We start from the raw sequence: 19,722 nt of genomic DNA on the forward strand, positions 1-19,722 counted from the left end.
CCTACTTGCAGGGGCCATTGTGGGTTAGTAGTGAGACAAGTGGAAGAGAGAGGAGTTGGTGGTGGTGGTTGGAGAAGATAAGGAGAGGTGTTCATTTGATTGTTATTTTGATTTTTATTTGATTTATTACTTTTATTTGATTCATTTGATTTGATTTATTTTTACTTTTTCATTTTAACACTTTTATTTTACTTTTTATTTTTTGTTCTTTATTTCCATATTTTTTATTTTACTTTTTTTATTTTGTGCACATTTGGTATATATTTTGTATATATTTATTTTGTGCATAGAGGAGTAGTTAGGGGTAAGGTAAGTGTTGGGTTAGGGCGGGGCTGGGGTGGGGTGGGGTCAGAGTTAGGCTTGGGTGGGCATTTTAGAGAGTTAGCTAGTTTAGAGAGGAGGGTGGGAATTTTTCGTGAACAAAATGTGCAGACTGTAAGTAGGATTCCTTCCCTTTTTCTTGGTCTCCTGGGGGTGTGGTGTGAGTCCTGGGGTCCCCTGAACAGCCTTGGCTCTCTGGAAATTGACCCAGCTAGTCTTCTCCAGAGAGCTCAGCTCCTCCACACTCTTCCCCTTTTCTCTCCCCTCTTATCATTTATTATGACATTCCGAGCCCACTTTCCTCCCAGGAGCTCAAGGCGGCCTTCATGGTCCTCCCTGCCACCAATTGTTATCCTCACAATGGCCCTGCAAAGTAGACTAGGCTGGCCCAAGGTCCACCAGGGAGCTTCCTGGCTGAGTGGGGATTCGAACCCTGCTCTCCCAGGTCCTCCTAGTCCAGCCCTCCAACAACTACACCTCTGCCTGGCTCCATTTTACATCTCTCTTGCTGCCCAATGGCATCAGCCTTCTCCCCCTTCCTTAGGGTCTCTCTGGCTCCAAGGAAGACTCCACCACCTTTCTCATGTTCTGCTCCTCCTCTTGGACACCTTGATGCTTGGAGGACCCTCCTAGGGGTCTCCTCCCTCTCAGGAAGGGCAGGGCTGTCCTAAGAAGACAAGGCAGAGAAGCCCTTTAACAGCTAGCAGTGCTTCTCTTTCCTTTGGGCTGGAGCAATTGGGGCCTCCTTTCTCTCTCTGCCAGCCCTTCATGCTCTGGGCTGCCTCTTTCCAGCTCTAGTGATGCCCTTTCAGGTCACTGAACTGCAGAGAGATGGAAAGAATTGGGCCAGACGCTCCTCCTCTCACACAAACACCCCCCAAGAATTGGGGCTGCTGGCTTCTGAGTCGCTCTCTCTGCTCGCCTCTTCTAAGTTCAGGTGCTTAAGACAGCTGATCAGCTGCAGCAACAGGGTGGCCTCCCTGCAAGGCCTGGAGCAGACTGCGGCATCAGGTGAGCAAGTGGACCTCCTTTTTGAGACAGAGGAGGGCAGGAATGGGCTAGGGGGGCAGCTAGTCAAAAGATGCACAGAACCAGAGGGCTGGATCCGACCCAAGGTCCATCTGGGTCAGCGTCTGGAAACCCAACCCCCCCAGCGATCAACCTCTTTTGTGGGGTCCAATGGAGGAAGCAGTGGGCTGGGCTGCGGGGCAAGGCGGGGAGGCAGTCGTCATCAGGAGGGGCACCTTCCCTGGGGAGCCATGTTCTGGGGCAGGAGGCCAGGATTGGCCCCCAAGGCCTGGGGTGTCCCTCCCCTGTAGTAGGACTTGGAATTCAGGATAAAACTCTTGGAGCATTGAAACTTTTCCGTATTGTATCATATCATAATGGTTTTTTGGGGTCATTTGCAGAATATGGATAGATAGCTTTTCAAAATGAGAGCAAGAAAAAGGCTTCTTTGTGTCCATGAAATGAGTCTGTTTGTCTCAAAATTAGACCTACAGTCATCTCTCGGGTTAAATCTTTTCAGGTTGCGTCCCGCGGCGACTGGGGAGTACCGGAAAGGGTTACTTCTGGGTTTTGCTGCTTGTGCATGCGCAGACGCTCAAAATGAAGTCACGTGCATGCGCTGAAGCGACAAATTGTGACCTGCGCACACGCAGACACGGATTGCGTTCTGCTCATGTTGCGAACGGGGCTCCGGAATGGATCCTGTTCACAACCAGAGGTACCACTGTAATATAAACGTGATTACTTGGAAAAGCAGGCTCACACCTCCCCTTGAGTTTGTATACATACTTAAAGTACATATGTAAGAGGCTTGTTTATAATTGCAGTTTGGAATGACTCATGTTCTTATGTAACTGCATTGTTTTATACTTTCTGGAGGTCCAATGATCATATGGGCCAAAACAAACAAGATGAATTTTAACAGGGAGAAATGTAAAGTATTGCACTTGGGCAAAAAAAAATGAGAGGCACAAATACAAGATGGGTGACACCTGGCTTGAGAGCAGTACATGTGAAAAGGATCTAGGAGTCTTGGTTGACCACAAACTTGACATGAGCCAACAGTGTGACGCGGCAGCTAAAAAAGCCAATGCAATTCTGGGCTGCATCAGTAGGAGTATAGCATCTAGATCAAGGGAAGTAATAGTGCCGCTGTATTCTGCTCTGGTCAGACCTCACCTGGAGTACTGTGTCCAGTTCTGGGCACCACAGTTCAAGAAGGACACTGACAAACTGGAACGTGTCCAGAGGAGGGCAACCAAAATGGTCAAAGGCCTGGAAACGATGCCTTATGAGGAACGGCTAAGGGAGCTGGGCATGTTTAGCCTGGAGAAGAGGAGGTTAAGGGGTGATATGATAGCCATGTTCAAATATATAAAAGGATGTCGCATAGAGGAGGGAGAAAGGTTGTTTTCTGCTGCTCCAGAGAAGCGGACACGGAGCAATGGATCCAAACTACAAGAAAGAAGATTCCACCTAAACATTAGGAAGAACTTCCTGACAGTAAGAGCTGTTCGACAGTGGAATTTGCTGCCAAGGAGTGTGGTGGAGTCTCCTTCTTTGGAGGTCTTTAAGCAGAGGCTTGACAACCATATGTGAGGAGTGCTCCGATGGTGTTTCCTGCTTGACAGGGGGTTGGACTCGATGGCCCTTGTGGTCTCTTCCAACTCAATGATTCTATGATTCTATGATTCAATATCATAAAGTAGTTGTGTTCTATACTGTAAGTCAAGCAACTGCTATGAGTTGTTTCGTTTCCCAATGTATTTCTTATCAATAGAAAATTAAGTGTGGCACAATCCAATTTTTACTCTGAAAGTGAAGCTTAGACAAAATGTTTGAGACCCACCGTAGTAACTCTTTGGCCTTAACGGGATGCGGATGGGAAGGTCAGACGTGGCGGTGATCCGCGATCCGCCCGTTCTAGCGCTCAAGCTCCGCCTTCGACAGCCCCGCCCTCCCTCCCTCCCCTCGCAATTGGAGCTTCTCCGCCTTCCGTTTAAACGCGGCGACGATCGCTGCCCGCCCTCCCTCGCGATTCTTAAACGGCTTTCCGCCTCGGTTCTTTTTGTTGTATTCTATTTTATTTTGTAACCCGGGGGAGCGGGATGCCCAGTTAAAAGGAGATGGCGCCTCCCCCCATAAAAACGAGACCGCCGTCACGAACAGGATTCGAACCTGTGCGGGGAAACCCCATTGGATTTCGAGTCCAACGCCTTAACCACTCGGCCACCGTGACTCTCGGGCCAAGGCTGCGCGGAGCTTCAGCTAGACCGGCCCGCCAGGCGGCCTGGACCGACCGCGGGAGCGCGAAACGGGCGGCGGGGAGAAGCCCGGCGGCGGCGGCGGCGGAGACCCCAGCGCCGCGTCTCCCCGCCGCCTCACGCGCCGCCAGAAAGGACGCCCGGCCCCGGCGCCTTCCGCCGGCCTCAGCTTCGCGACCCCCAAATTCCCCTCAGCGCAGCGCGGACTCCATTTTTAATACGAATATCCCCGATAAATTCAGCCGCCGCTGTTCGCCGCCTTCCCGCCCAGCCACGCAGGTCCCCTCAGGCCGCGCGGCTTTCGTGCTCCTGAGCATGTGCAGAATTCCCGCCTCCCTCATCGCGCGTCCGGGGCAAGCTGCCCGTCTTTTTGGAGGCCCCTGAGGGCATCGCTATCCCCGTCGCCTAGACTGGGATTTCAAGGGCTCCGAGGTCACGGCAGACACGGAAACTTAGCGACTCCCAGCCTGGGAATTGGACCCGCACAAGCCTCTTCCCCCGGGGTGCTTGTTGGGGTTGGACTAGATGACCCTGGGTCCCTTTCCGACTCGACAGTTCTGCCATTCTGTGTCCTGCACCGCCTTCACTTTGAATCATGGGCCTGTTTGCCTCGCCAGGTTCCTTCGAGAGCACAGGCAGGATATATATTTCATAAATACTGTAATGAGCCTGGAAATGTGTTCATGGGCATCACCACTAGTTAGTATTTCACATGCTGCAGAGCTAAGTCTTGGTACAGGAAAAAGGTGATCGCCCCATCCTTGCACTCTGTGTTACCTGGACACTTCTGCTGCCACTCCTTGTTGCGTACACAAAATCGGTTGGTTTAATAATAATAATTTTATTATTTATACCCCACCCATCTGACTGGGTTTCCCCAGCCACTCTGGGCGGCTCCCAACCAAATACTGAAAACAATACAGCATTAAACATTTAAAACTTCCCTAAAGAGGGCTGCCTTCAGATGTCTTTTAAAAGTAAAATAGTTGTTTATCTCTTTGACATCTGGTGGGAGGGCGTTCCACAGGGCAGGTGCCACCACCGAGAAGGCCCTCTGCCTGGTTCCCGGTAACCTCACTTCTCGCAGTGAGGGAACCGCCAGAAGACTCTTGGAGCTGGACCTCAGTGAACGATGGGGGTGGAGACGCTCCTTCAGGTATACTGGGCCAAAGCCATTTAAGAATCGGCAACCTCCTGTGGAAGGATGTAGTTAAAAGGCGAGGTCCGTCCTTCCATCTCCCAGTTATGATAAATGGTGGCTAAAGTGTGTTATGGGGGGAACCTTCCTGCATTAAACAACATGTCCGGCACTCAAGACTGCAAGACTGTCTGATCTGCAAGCTTTGCTCCTTTATTCTAGATATGCAAGGAAGACTGGCTCTGGCTACTCACATTCTGCATGAAGTGCCTCTCTCCTTTAGGATTGCTTTGATTGCCTTCTAGTTTGGCCCTTAGAATAACAGAATCATAGAGCTGGAAGGGATCACAAGGGTCATCTAGTCCAACCCCCTGCAATGTAGGAATCTTGCCCCACATGGGCTCGAACCCACAACCCTGACAGTGCTAATGATAATGGAAAGGTGAGGCATTATTATTCCCAAGGCCTCTGGGTGCAAAAGAGTGAATAATGTCATGAAGCTCCCCGGGTGACCTTGGGCCAGTCGCCATCTCTTAGCGTAACCTAATTCTCAGGGTTGTGACGATGAAATGGGAAGGAGGAGAATCCTGTGCACCACCTTGAGCTCCTTGGAAGAAAAAGGTGGTATATAAATGGAATAAATATAATGATATAAATGCACCGTATGAAGCTGCTGTTTCTGAGATGTCATGTAATCAGAATAGTTTTAATGTAACAGACCTTAAACAGAAAGATGCTTAGAATATCTGTTGCCCCTCTGAGCACACACTGGAGCTGTGAAGATTCCTTTGTAATGCATTTCTCAAAATGCATTTAAGTGTCGTAAAGGTGCAGTACAATGATAAAAGCAACCTGGGCCTTGCCTGCAGGTTTACAGTGCAGAGGAAATAGGAAAACAGGGGAAAAAACGAGCCATTTCCACCCCAACCCAGCATGTGGCCTGAGCCTTGTTTTCTTATTTCTTCCCAAGGGATCCCTTACTTCTGAATTCCCTGATCCCACTCACACTCAACCCAATTGTTAACTACAACATTTAGCTTTTTAACCTCCCCGCCTCCCCATTTTCAGCCCTCCTCCTACATTTCCTGAACTGAAGGAAAGAGGGGAATTTATTCTTGGCTATTTTCAGTCTCAGCTTCAATCCGTGTCCTTTCCCATCACTAAACAGAACATTCAGTCCCAAAATATGCACATACATGTATGTACATGCATGCATGCATATTATATACACCCCCACTTGTTTCCGGTGGAAGATGCGCCCGACCCCTTGCCTTCCCCCCCCACTTCAGCCTCCGCGTCTTGCGGCTCTCCGCCTGCAGGGGGCGCTTCGCCTCCAAACCGAAGCCGGCCTTTCCCCGCTTCCTCCCTTTCCCTCTCTGCCCAGGAGGGGTCGCTGCGTCGGGCCGCGCGGGGCAGCGTCCGCCAGCAGAGGGCGCTGCGAGGGCCGTGGCGGCGGCGGCGGCGCACGGGGCAGGGCGAGCGGAGGCGGCGGCGGCGGCGCGGCCCAGGCCGGCGGCGCTGGGAAAATGGCGGTGCGGAAGAAGGATGGCGGCCCCAACGTCAAGTACTACGAGGCCTCGGACACCGTTAGCCAGTTCGACAGCGCGCGCATCTGGCTCAGCAAGAACTACAAGAAGGTAGCGGCCTTCCCGCCCAGGCCCGGCGGGCCTCCTGCCTCCCCGGCCGCCAGGGCGAGACGGGGGCGCCCGTCCTCCGTCCCGGCGGTGGCCCTCCCTCCCTCCCTCCTCAGGACCCCGCCGCGCTGCTCCCCATAAGCGAGCAGGGGCTGGGGGGTTGTTGGGGGGCGCAGGACCAGAAGGGATGGGAGCTGGCGGGCAGGGGAGGTGCAGCGCGCCCCCCTCTTTTTCCATAGGGACCGGGGGTCCCCGCGACCCCACCCCGCACCCCCGGGAGGCTCTCCCCGGCCGCGATCCCGCTCCGCCCTCCTCCGCCGGAGACGGTGCCTGGCAGGACAAGGGGACCCCATTTCGGCATCCCATTGTTGTTTCCCCCCAGGCCGCCCAGGGGTGCAGACTCCCTGCTCTGACCTCTTGGCGTCTTGTCACCTGCTGCCTCGTGCGCGGCGCCCCCATTGTCCCTTGAAGCATTTCTCCCTAATTGGATCCAAGTGGATTTCTCCCAGCCGAGTCCCTGAAAGTTTCATTCACTGACATATTAACTGACCTCCCCCACCCGCTTCTTCTTCTTCTTCTTCCAAATGGTTCAACCCCCCCCCCAAAGCAATCCCCAGTTGACTTCAATAAATGATCTCCCACCTGCTGAAACTGTGCTCTTTGACGTGCAGAAATATAACAGGGCAGGAAGCATTAGTCTTCTGGAAACGGGGCGCGCTGCACTGTACTGGTTTTCTTTCCTACCTCCAGGAGAGCTGGTCAGATGCCCCATAATCTCTGGGGTGCTTTGCTTTGCTTTTTCAGTTTATCTGATTCCTGTCAGCAGAAAATGGAAATGCTTTTGTGTGTTGCAGTTTACCTCTCTGCCTCTTCCTTTCATTGAGTCTGCAATAAGAGACTCCTCTCCCCAGATTACTGAGGCTATTTGCATGTTAGATCCCCTACTCCTTTCAGCTTTCCTCTGTGGTCCCTCTTTGATCAGCCAAAAGCCCAGAAGCTGAAATGAATGTTGATGGAATCTCCTCTTCAACACACACACACACACACACACACACACACACGTAATATGTGTGGATGGGCAGTTTGAGGACACGTGCAACCTTCTGGGATGAAGGCACGTGGAAGACTGCCTGGTAGTTTTCCTGTTTCAGGATCTCTGCTGTTTGACAGTTGTATCCTTTCTAGCAAGCAGCATGGGTCTTGGTTCCCATGCTGTTTACCTTTGACCTTCCTAGTGAGAATGTCTGAGTCACCAGACAGCTTTCTGTGTTTGGAGTGACAGATTGTGACCTGATGTTCACCACTTCCCTGCAAGTTCAACTCTTGCCAGCCCTCATGTCATTTGCAACAACTGAAGAAGGAGCGGCATTGAATGGATTCTCATTCTGACTCCCATAATTTTACTAGCGCTAGCAATGTGGAACTTTTAAAAAATGCTGTCTTTAAATGTACTTGGAATGATCCACGCATGAAACTTTGTTTGCATACTTGGCTGGTACTTGCACACCAGGCAAATCAAGGAGGCCTGAGCTTCTGTTGTGTAGGGGTGAAGTTTAGCAAGGGTGGGGTGGGGACCCCCTCATCCCTTTTTGTGGTCAGTTCCCTGCTTCACAGTCTGCTGTTACACACAGTTAAATGGACCTGTATGCTAATTAATGCATGGCAAAGTCACAAAGCCCAGTGCTTAAAGAAATGTGATGGACCTGCTTCATGTATTAGCGAGAAAGAGTTATAGTTATAAATATTGTTATTTATAAGGTATAAAAAGTATTCACAGGAAGTATGCTTTAAAGCTTTAACACATAGCTGTCAACGTTTCACTTTTTTAAAGGGAAATTCCCTTATTCCGAATAGGATTCCTCGCAAGAAAAGGGAAAAGTTGACAGCTATGCGTTAACAGATTTGACTGCAATCCTAGCTACACTTACCTGGGAGTATCTTGGAATACAGTGAGACTTATGTCTGAATAATTGCATTGCTGATATTGAGTATGTCCAGACTTTTGCTGAGACTCTTGTCCCCAAATTTGAAATGCTGTTTGCTGAGGGGGAGAGAGAAAATATATTCTTCTCCCTCCCACCCCACATTTCCCCAACAAATGTGCAGAGGAAGCAAGCTAAAAAGAATAGGGCAATAGACACGGCAATTAAGAGGGAACATATTCTGAATGCACACGGTTACACCAAAGCACCATAGATGTTTCTGCAATGTCCACACACCGTTTGTTCCATAGAAACTTTGTTGATAGTAATTTCAAGTGGTGTAGTTATCTCTTACATGCTGGGTAGTGTTCTCAGCGTTGAGACTTCAACAAACCTATTTTCTTGGGAACACAACTTTGGAGATGTGAAATGTTTGCAAGTAAAACTATGAACCAGGTCACATCAGTGGTAGTTGTATCATACTAAATCTGGAACAATGATGGGGTGGGGGATTCTCCACAAAGAGTATTGCGATTTTTTATGCCTGCAGCAGACTACAGAATGATTTAAGAATATAGTTGATTATACTCTCCTCTGTGTGCCACCTGAGTTGATATGAAATGAGCTTCTGTGAAGCCTGCAGTGCTCTGCAACTGAAAGTCTCATTGCCCACACATGAAAATGGTTATTGTGCCGATTTGAGGCCATGATTCTTTGTCTACATAGGGCCCCTAAAATGTCCTCATTATATACAGAATTGAAAATAGTCATTAGTGTTAGGTGTTAGTTCAGTCCTTTGCTAGACATAATATTCTCCTGACATAATATTCAAGATTTCCCATTTTGACTGAAAGTTTTTAGAGGCCAGAACCAGCTTTGTTTAGTACCCACAGTTCTTTGAAGAACTCTTGTTGCTTGAGAGTGCTGTCCTGTGCCTAGTGGATCTTTCTTATTCCATAGTAGGATTGCTTAGTGTGTAGAATTGCTTTGTGTGTAGAATCTCTTTAGGTGTGCCATTTTTTCCTTCTGAAAAAGCATCTCTTTCAGTGATACTTGGAATCCACTTTTCATCCTAACCTGCATTGTAAGACACACCTTTATCTTTATTTGCTGTATATATCTGTCTGTTTTCCTCTGTTGCCTCTTTCTCTTTTCCTTCTGAAAAACATAAAGAAAAAAATTGGTTGTGTCGCTACCAGTGGTAACTCACTTTAGGTTAGGGCATGTTGGTCATCATAACCCAGTTGCTGAAAATGATGAATACTCAGTCTATTCCTTGCCAAGGTCTCACATGTGCTTGATTGCTGCTTAAAAGAGTGATCTGAATAGGAGTCATCTAAGCCTTGGTCCTTCTTCCCACAGTACATCCAAGCAGAGCCACCTACCAATAAGTCGTTGTCCAGCCTAGTAGTACAGCTGCTGCAGTTCCAAGAGGAGGTGTTTGGAAAACATGTCAGCAATGCACCACTCACAAAGTTACCGGTGAGTCTCACAGCTGTCTTGGTTCAGGTGTGGTAGAGAAAGAAAAGCATCTTCCGCAGAGTAGGTTGCTTCTAGAGAGATCTCCTGTCTGTCTGTCTGTCTTGTCTGCCTAAGAACAGTTTAGTCTTCTTATACAGAATAAAATGATAGGCTGAGGTACTAGAAACTTGCAAAACTTGAACGTTGGAGGGGCAGAGTTATTTTTAGTGGTTCCTCATTCAGAAAGCTTATCACATTGGACAGAGGACTAGACCAAATCTTTCTTCCTGATGTGGTCCTTTACTATAGCACCTCAGCCTACTAGCTCATTCTAGTATGAAACAGTTCTGAGATTCTGTAACAATAGCAGGAATTGGGCACATAAAATACAAGGTTTTCTGGGGCTTAGCTATTTGCAGAACTCCATGGTATTTCCCTGTGTAAGCATGCAGTTCTGTGTTGTTGGGATTTTTCAGAATATTATGCTTGGGAGAAACACATAATAAGCAGTAATTATTGCATTCCCGGAGAAAACAATAGTGTCAGGTTTTGATTCAGGCTGGCACTGACGGATATTGCTTTTGCTATGCTCTTGGTTGCTCTTCTAAGCTTTGCTAGCTTGGAAGTCAGTTTAATCTTTTTATGCTGTTTATAAAAATAGGGAAGGATAACATAAAACATTTACAGTGATATAGCTTAACATAAAAAAAAAATTATACTGACTATATCTACACCGCCATACAAAATTTAGTGCAAATATAATTCAAAATCATTTTAAATTTTGATGGCTTAGATCTTGTTGCTTTCTATGACTTTCGTGCAGCAGGGTGATTATAATGTTCCTTTGGTTGGTTCCTGAAGGATGGGTTCAAATTTTTATATTCCACTTCTTCGGCTTATTGCATTGCTATTCATCCAAGTCATGTATCCGTAACTCAGGTTACTTTGCTGGGCTTTAATCTCTTGCTTGATAGTCAGTGCTACCCTCTCTGGCCAGAGTTCAGTTCTTTACTGTTAGCATCAGACACTTTTTCTAAGGTGCTCTGAATTCTGTTGTTCTCCAGCCTAACAGATGGAGAGCTCATGAGATTTTCCATTAAGAAGGCCGTCTTCTGGAGTAGATGCAGCTCATCTAACTCTAACTCTGGCTATCTCTATTATAGATAAAATGCTTCTTAGATTTCAAAGCTGGTGGTGCCCTATGTCACATCCTTGCAGCAGCCTATAAATTCAAGAGCGATCAAGGATGGTAAGCATTTTTACTTTACTATTCTCACCACATTCCATGATAGGGTAGAGGTTTTTGGTTGTGTATTGGTAGGGTAGGAGTTCCTGGCTTCGTGCAGAAATGAATTGACAGATTTAGTGCTTGTAAAAGAGGTCATTTGAATGCATCTGAATGTTGTGAACAACAGTTTCTTCGCCTTCCATCCATTTTTTTTTCAGGGAGGATGGGGTTATAAAACAAGGACATTTTAGTTATTTAATTAAATTTATCTACCTCATCCTGCTAAAAAAACATTCTTGAACTTGACACTCTCCCCTTCAGAGATTAACAATGTAAGAATCTGAATATAGGTTGCAAAGCGACAATGGTACTGAGATAGTGTCATTTCACAAGCAATGTTGTGTGTAAGGGAGCAACTTGCTGTTGTGGAGTCTTTAATCTGCATTATGCACTTAAAGCTGTACCATATGACTTTAAACAGTCATGGCTTTCCCCAAAGGATCCTGGGAGCTATAGTTTGTTAAAGGATGCTGGGAGCTGTTAGGAGACCAATATTTCCCTCACCTAGCTACAATTCCCAGAGTTCCCTGGGAAGAGGGATTGATTGTTAAACAACTCTGAGAACTGACACTTTGTGAGGAGCCTCATAATAATAACTCTCAGCCCGCTGAGCAAACTACAGCTCCCAGGATTCTTTGGGGAAGCCATGAATATTTAAAGTTGTATGATACTGTTTTAAATGTGTAGTGTGGATCTGGCTGCTTGGAGGCAGTGATATGAATGAGGAGTACAGCCTTCATGTTACCATTTTTTATATGAATGTATCTACCCCCCGGGATGCATTTGGGTTCACAGTGCTAAATACTGCTCTAGCTTTATCATAATCCACATCCAAATTTTTCATTGTGTGCACGTTGTGTTAAACGATAGTTAATGTTTAATTGTGTTTAACTATGCTTTCTTGTGAGTGAGCACTGTCCTGGTAAATATACTCTGAAGTCCCAGCTTTGCTCCTCTCGCAATTCTGACCATAATGTGCTGGGAGCGAAAAGCCTTGGGCTCATGGTTTGCTTCCCCCAAAGAAACAACAAGCAATAAGCCAAGAACAAACTTTAGGTAGCACTCATGGTCTGTTTTGGGGAGGAATGGACCACAGGCCCAGGTTTCCTTGATGCAGTAAGCCAAAGCCTGTGGTTTGTTGCTTCTGGCACAGCCAGAAAGTGGGAGAGAAATGAGGTAGGAATTCTTGAGCAGCACACTGGCCATTTGCACTGAACTGTAGTTTAACATCAGCTATAGTGATGTGTGAACCAGGCCAGTTGATTCTGTGGCCCATTTCCACTCTTCCTCAAAAGTCTAGATTTGTAAAATAGAACATTTAAGAAACATGAACTCTGATTTTTATTAAGGTTGCTCTTTTCTTCCAATAAGGCGGCGTTTCGATTTCCAGAATCCATCACGGATGGACCGCAATGTGGAGATGTTCATGACGATCGAAAAATCTCTGGTGCAGGTAAGGTGATTTCTTTCTCTGCCCTTTTATGGATTTCTGGCCACCAGGTGCTCATCTGCACTATTTATTTTTCTTCCAGAACAATTGTCTCTCCCGACCTAACATCTATTTGCATCCAGACGTTGACCCTAAATTGCAGGCCAAGCTGAAAGACATTGTGAAACGGCACCAGGTGGGTGAGATTGCAGAACAGCATTAGCTGGGTATCACAAAATTTTTCAGAGGGTCATGCATATCTGAAAATGGCTGAGATAGTGATATGCTTGTTTGCTTGGGAATTAAGAATAATAAAGCAACACACCTGCTTGCTTGCCACAATGCTGTATGTAAGTTTTCATTTGAATAACTTGTCCACAAGGGGCCATTAAAATATTAAAAGAAGTAAGTCTCTCCCATGGAATGGTACATGATAATTTGGTGGCCCCCTTCTACTAATGAATTTTTATAAAGAGGGCATTTAAAAGTTGGGAAAATACCACTGAACAGTAATGCTCTGATGGTGTGGGTACTTAAGCAGTTCAGCACTCCTACCATGCCTGAGAGTATACTTAAGCAGTTCAGCACTCCTACCATGCCTGAGAGTATACTTAAGCAGTTCAGCACTCCTACCATGCCTGAGAGTATAATTGTTTTGTTTTCTTTTGTTAATTCAATGTTTTATGTAATGTTTATGTAATGTTTTTGTTTTTGTAATGTATTGTATTGTCTTGTTTAATTTCTTTTTTCTTCTTTTTGTAATTTTTAAACTGCTAATAAATATTATTTTAAAAAGAAAAAGAAAAAAGAGAGTTTACAGAGTAATGTAAAACAAAATGCTCAAGGAGAGAATAGTCTAAGTAAGGACACTGCAGGAGATAAACACAAGGAAAGCAAAAGATGTGTGTGAGCAGTTCCAGTTCCACATGCATATACAGTGGTACCTCAGGTTACATACGCTTCAGGTTACATATGCTTCAGGTTACAGACTCCGCTAACCCAGAAATATTACCTTGGGTTAAGAACTTTGCTTCAGGATGAAAACAGAAATCGTGCTCCGGCGGCACAGCGGCAGCAGGAGGCCCCATTAGCTAAAGTGGTGCTTCAGGTTAAGAACAGTTTCAGGTAAAGAACGGACCTCCGGAACGAATTAAGTACTTAACCCGAGGTACCACTGTATTTTGTTTTTGTTGGGGAAGACAACTAAGGGCATCATGGGAAAAGTGAGTTTTGTGCGGAAAAGAGGTGCTACCGTGTAGGACTTCCAAGTGGGAGTCCCTGTCATAAAGAGCTGCAAAGGAGAACAGGTGGTTCAAACCAGTTCAGGCTGACCAAACTGCTTACAGGATGAGATGCTTCACCAAACCTAAGTGGTTTTGGTCCAGTAATGAGGTTTTAAGAACTGTTTTAACTCTTCATTAGCAATTTGGACCTCTTGCTAGTGTAGCATGGCGTTGAGGAAGACAGGGTTAATTGCATATAAATAAACTTTTCCAGATAGCTTTCATTCTGTAACCTGCCTCATTATGAGGCTGGAATTCAGATGTTCTGGTCTTTATACACGCTTTTGATCTCTTTCCAGGGAACAGTAACAGAAGATAAGAACAATGCTTCCCATATTGTCTTCCCTGTCCCTGGTAGCCTTGAAGAAGGTAAGGTTTCTGTCTATTTTCATTCAGTTGTAGAATTTTAACTCTTATATTGCTGGGTGATCTCTGGTTGTTGCAAGCTTGATTATCCCACACTGGGTTGTAGCTAGACATGCTGATAAAACAGTCAGCAAATTGCAGTGCTACTCGCATTTTTTCCAGTAGGGGAACGACACGTGTGCAGCTGGAGTGAAAGAGACCACATTTAAAGCAGCAACAATAGTAAACAGTTCATTAGTAAAGGGCAAGGGGCTGTGGTCGTGGTGAAGGAAAGTGACACAACGCATCATCAGAGATCTACAACCTCTCCTGGACAATGACAGTTCTCTTTCTCAAGCTCTGGGAGGAAGACCTTTCATTGCCTACAGACAGCCACCCAATCTCAAACAACTCCTAACCCACAATAATACTACAACCAGACCTAACACGGACACTGGCACCAGAGCCTGCAATAAACCCAGATGCCAACTTTGCTGCCACATACACCCAGACAACACCATTGCTGGCCCCAACAACATCACACATACCATCTCAGGACTATTTAATTGCTCATCGTCTAACATTGTGTATGCCATCAAATGCCAACAGTGTCCCTCAGCTCTCTATATTGGACAAACAGGCCAGACCTTACGCCAAAGAATAAACGGACATAAATCGGACATCAGGAATCACAAAACAGAGAAACCAGTAGGAGAACACTTCAATCTCCCAGGACATTCTATACAAGATCTCAAAGTAGCTGTTTTACTACAAAGGAATTTCAGAAATAGACTGGAAAGAGAAGCTGCTGAATTGCAACTTATCACCAAACTTAAAACCATGGAGAAACCTGGCCTGAACAAAGACATTGGATTCTTATCTCATTATACATGACAAAGCCACTTTTCACCCTCTCACCCCTTGCTTCTTCCTGTAATACCTATTGCAGTCATTAAGAGTCGTCAATAGGCTCATCACAGCTATCTGCCAATCACCCATTCCCACCACCCTTCTGAGTAATACCCCTCCCCACCTTCTCACTATAAGGAAGGGTCTGGAAACTTCTGTTTCAGTGTATCTGAAGAAGTGTGCATGCACACGAAAGCTCATACCAAGAACTAACTTAGTTGGTCTTTAAGGTGCTACTGGAAGGAATTTTTTTTGTTTTGACTATGGCAGACCAACACGGCTACCTATCTGTAACATGATTTACAAATCATTTAAATCTAAAGATGTAAAATAGTACTCATATTTTCTATAGCACCTTCAGCATTTAAAATACTTTATAGCTTTTACTCTGCATATCCCAGAATGCACCATTCTTAGGCAGGATACTTGGTCCCCATTGCACTTATATTTCACTTGCTTCCAATATTTGTTAGCTACTTCTCTCCCATTCTTTCAGGATATCTCAGCTGTCTACAGCAGGCATGACTAATGAGGCGTTCTGTAATAATATACATTAATATAAAACAATTGATTGAAACAAAGACGTTTTTCAAAAGTTAAACAATAGAACAGATTAACAACATAAACCAATACTTAAAATAGTCAGTCAAATAAGGGTTATGCCTGGCACAGAAAGTATTGTTGTGTGGCACCAGTCATAGGTTGTGGCGAGGATCTTCCACAATCGGGGCTCTATCACAAGGAGGCCTCTCTGCATTACCACATAATGTATCCCCCCTGCCCTGCAAGAAACAAAACAAAAAACCCAACCCCATATCTGGAGAAAAGCCTCCACTCATGATCTTACAGCACAGGCAGGTTGGGTAAGCTTCCCTGGGGTGGAAATTGCACAAATGGGATACCGCTACTGAGAAGACCATGTCTCCAGTCACCACCTGCCTCTTTAGATGACCTCAGCTAATGCAGGTGCAGCCATTCTTTTACCCAACTTCCCTTACAGGGGCTCAAAGTTGTTCACTGTAAAAATGCTGCACAATACAAACGGTGTGAAATAAAGTCTTTCCAGAGTGAATTAATACCTTGATCGTAATCATCCATGTTTACTCTTTCTTGTAGAAGAGTGGGTTCGCCCGATCATGAAGAGAGACAAACAGGTCCTTCTGCACTGGGGCTACTACCCTGACAGGTGAGCAGGAGCAGGGTTAGCATCTGTCCACTGTAGCCTTCTCAATATAGGTATAGGAAGCATGTCTCCCCCTATGTATTGTAGTGTGTATTTGCAGCTGATGCTATCAGTTTATATCCTCTGCTATTTTTGTTTTCTACTAGCTATTTCCTGTAAATTTGCAGAATGTGAATCTGGCTAAGTTCTTCCTGTTTCTGAAAGTGGGGCATAGATGAACTTGTGCCTTAATTTCCGCATCCATTCCTTGAAACTGGCTACATTGTGCAGGAGAGGTTTTGAATCAACTGCTACCTGCTTTCCTTCTTAGCTATGACACCTGGATACCAGCAAGTGAAATTGAGGCCCCCGTGGAGGATGCACCCACACCAGAGAAACCCCGCAAGGTAAAGGATTGCCTTCATTTGATGTTTGAGTACAAAAGGAACTTGGGATTGGGTCACTCAAGGCAGCTGTCACAGAATGTGAGGCTCTGAATTCATGTTATGTCCACTGGGCCAGAGACATTCCTTTGAGCCTTTCCTTGTTGCAATTTTGGATTGGGAAGTGGTTCATTTCCCTTCTTGCTTTAAGGTGCTCAGTGATGGGTTTCTCTTCTCCTCACATCAAGGTTCATGGCAAATGGATCCTGGACACAGACACTTTCAATGAGTGGATGAATGAAGAAGACTATGAAGTCAATGATGAGAAGAGCCCTGTCTCCCGCAGGAAGAAAATCTCTGCCAAGACTCTCACTGATGAGGTACGAGGCTTTTAGAGAACTTCCATTTCTTTATAATACTTTTGGGATATCTTGAATATACCTATGTTCTAATGAGAGAAAGACTTAAGACCGAGAACAAAACCATCTCTGACCAAGGCATATATAGGCGCATGATATTTCAGACCCACCATTTCTGTGTCCACTTCTTGTATTATTTTGGTCTTTTAAATAGAGTTCCTCTGTGCCCAGCAACGCTTTTTTAAACATACAAAGTAAGGCTACAGGATCAGAATCTCATAGCGCAGATTCATTTTAAGGCAAAATCAACCTGTGCTGTGAGATTCCAATCCTATAGCCTTTCTTTGTATGATGTTGTGTGTAGTGTGATCCTGAACGTTCACACTTGCTCACAAATGTAAGAAGTGTCTTGCTGGATCCAACCAAGTTCCATCTGGTCCAGCTTTCATTGCAATAATTCCCAAAGCCATCAAGTTCTATATGGTCCACTTTCTGTGTTCCTGTGTTATACCTGGCTCATATTCTGGACATGGGCCAGCAAGTCATTGCTCCTTTGCTCTACCTCACTTCCTGTGCTCCACCTCCTCCCCCCCCCCTTTTAAACAATTAGACACAATTTCTGTAGGAAGGAGGCCAAGCTACACCTTTTCCCTGCTGTTTTGAATATGTGGGGAGTTCTCTCATATAAAAAAGCATCCAAGCTCTCAACTGCCATCTCCTGCCTAGCAATAGATGGTGTGAGGCTGCTTGTTGTGTTTTGACACACAAAACAGAATATTGACTTCCTGTGAACTGAGGTCTCCAAACTGTAATGGACTTGGTGTAGAATATGAGGAACAGAAGCCTGAGAAATGTCACTGTTTCCTCAGCAGAAGCTGATCATTGCTCCTTCTGTACAGTTGCCTTATTTTATCTCTCTAGGTTAACAGTCCTGACTCAGACCGACGGGATAAGAAGGGAGGAAACTATAAAAAAAGGAAGCGTTCTCCCTCTCCTTCACCTACCCCAGAAGCAAAAAAGAAGAATGCCAAGAAAGGGTGAGGACAAGCTTTTCCTTTTCCCCCCTTTTGGGTTGACTAGATATCAAGTAGCTCAGCCTTGATTTTATTGGTCCTCTTGTGCTCCCCCACAATCCCATAAATTACATTGTCTTTAAAGAAAGATTGGAACTTGAAGTGTTCTGCAATGAGTCTTCCTCGTACATTCCTGAGGACACAAATTATTGGCAGATAATCAGCCCACCACGTCCCCTCCATTGACTGATTACACTGCTGACTCCGCTTTCTGTATGCAGCTGTGGATTTGCCACATGAGCACATGACACTTTCACCTAATTTTCCTTTCTTGAGAATAAGCATCAAAGTGCCTTCTTACCAAAACTAACGGATTGAGGTTGAATCCTGACAAGACAAAATTACTGTTTTGGGGGGACAGGAGGTGGGCAGGTGTGGAGGATTCCCTGGTCCTGAATGGGGTAACTGTGCCCCTGAAGGACCAGGTGCGCAGCCTGGGAGTCATTTTGGACTCACAGCTGTCCATGGAGGCACAGGTCAAATCTGTATCCAGGGCAGCTGTTTACCAGCTCCATCTGGTACGTAGGCTGAGACCCTATCTGCCTGCAGACTGTCTCGCCAGAGTGGTACATGCTCTGGTTATCTCCCGCTTGGACTACTGCAATGCGCTCTACGTGGGGCTACCTTTGAAGGTGACCCGGAAACTACAACTAATCCAGAATGCGGCAGCTAGACTGGTGACTGGGAGCGGCCGCCGAGACCATATAACACTGGTCTTGAAAGACCTACATTGGCTCCCAGTACATTTCCGAGCACAATACAAAGTGTTGGTGCTGACCTTTAAAGCCCTAAACAGCCTCGGTCCAGTATATCTGAAGGAGCGTCTCCTCCCCCATCGTTCTGCTCGGACGCTGAGGTCCAGCTCCGAGGGCCTTCTGGCGGTTCCCTCACTGCGAGAGGCCAAGTTACAGGGAACCAGGCAGAGGGCCTTCTCGGTAGTGGCGCCCGCCCTGTGAAACGCCCTCCCATCAGATGTCAAAGCGATAAACATCTACCTGACATTCAGAAGACATCTGAAGGCAGCCCTGTTCAGGGAAGTTTTTAATATGTGACATTTTAGTGTATCTTTCATCTTTGTTGGAAGCCGCCCAGAGTGGCTGGGGAAACCCAGCCAGATGGGCGGGGTACAAATAATAAATTATTATTATTATTATTATTCTTACCAGAAGTGACACTTAAGCTGGAAGAGAAACCTTTCTCCTTTTGGACAAAAACATTGATCATAGTGTTTTGCTGTGCACAACCAAGTCTTTGTGCTGCCCATACGTAATGGGAGTCCAGGGTCTTCTGCTTGTGTTAGTTTGCCCCAACAAGGCTGATGGATCTCTCTCCTTACACCTCCCTCCACAGGCCTTCCACTCCCTACACCAAATCCAAGCGTGGCCACCGTGAAGAGGAGCAAGAAGACCTCACTAAAGACATGGATGAGCCTTCCCCTGTCCCTAATGTTGAAGAAGTCACACTACCAAAAACAGGTCAGTATCACAGCTTTTGGACTTGCATAGCTATTGTCCTTTCCCACACTCCATATGGCTCCTGGGGTCACTAGGTTAAGATTGTACTAACCAGTGTCTCCACCAAAAGTAGTGCTGTTTCATTGCTTTGTGAACCAGTTTGATGAATAAAGCAGTCCTCCCCTCAACTCCATTTCAATCTCTGTGCCTGTCTGCTCCTTACAGTGCAATAGAGGAATATATGAATCTTCCAGGAGGTGCTTCTCTATGACAGGGCAGGTGGGAAGAA

At 46.0% G+C, this 19,722-nt stretch overlaps 1 protein-coding gene across 12 annotated transcripts in view; it reads left to right on the forward strand.

Moving 5' to 3' along the window:
• Window positions 1-6,203: 6,203 nt before the first annotated feature.
• Window positions 6,204-19,722, forward strand: part of SMARCC2 (SWI/SNF related BAF chromatin remodeling complex subunit C2) — a 31,088-nt gene continuing 17,569 nt past the window's right edge. For 10 of the 12 annotated variants that reach the window (XM_081898407.1, XM_081898409.1, XM_081898410.1 and 7 more), the window contains exons 1-11: window positions 6,204-6,368; window positions 9,650-9,769; window positions 10,912-10,997; window positions 12,408-12,489; window positions 12,569-12,661; window positions 14,048-14,117; window positions 16,119-16,188; window positions 16,496-16,571; window positions 16,796-16,927; window positions 17,828-17,943; window positions 19,330-19,454. In XM_081898407.1, coding sequence (XP_081754533.1) covers window positions 6,258-6,368; window positions 9,650-9,769; window positions 10,912-10,997; window positions 12,408-12,489; window positions 12,569-12,661; window positions 14,048-14,117; window positions 16,119-16,188; window positions 16,496-16,571; window positions 16,796-16,927; window positions 17,828-17,943; window positions 19,330-19,454 — 1,081 coding nt within the window. In that variant the 5' untranslated portion in view covers window positions 6,204-6,257. The remainder of the gene's footprint in view (window positions 6,369-9,649; window positions 9,770-10,911; window positions 10,998-12,407; window positions 12,490-12,568; window positions 12,662-14,047; window positions 14,118-16,118; window positions 16,189-16,495; window positions 16,572-16,795; window positions 16,928-17,827; window positions 17,944-19,329; window positions 19,455-19,722) is intronic. The other 2 variants (XM_081898414.1, XM_081898408.1) reach the window with 1 other exon arrangement.

The sequence above is a fragment of the Podarcis melisellensis genome (genome assembly GCF_964234715.1).
Source record: "Podarcis melisellensis genome assembly, chromosome: 2".
NCBI classification, from domain to species: Eukaryota; Metazoa; Chordata; class Lepidosauria; order Squamata; family Lacertidae; genus Podarcis; species Podarcis melisellensis.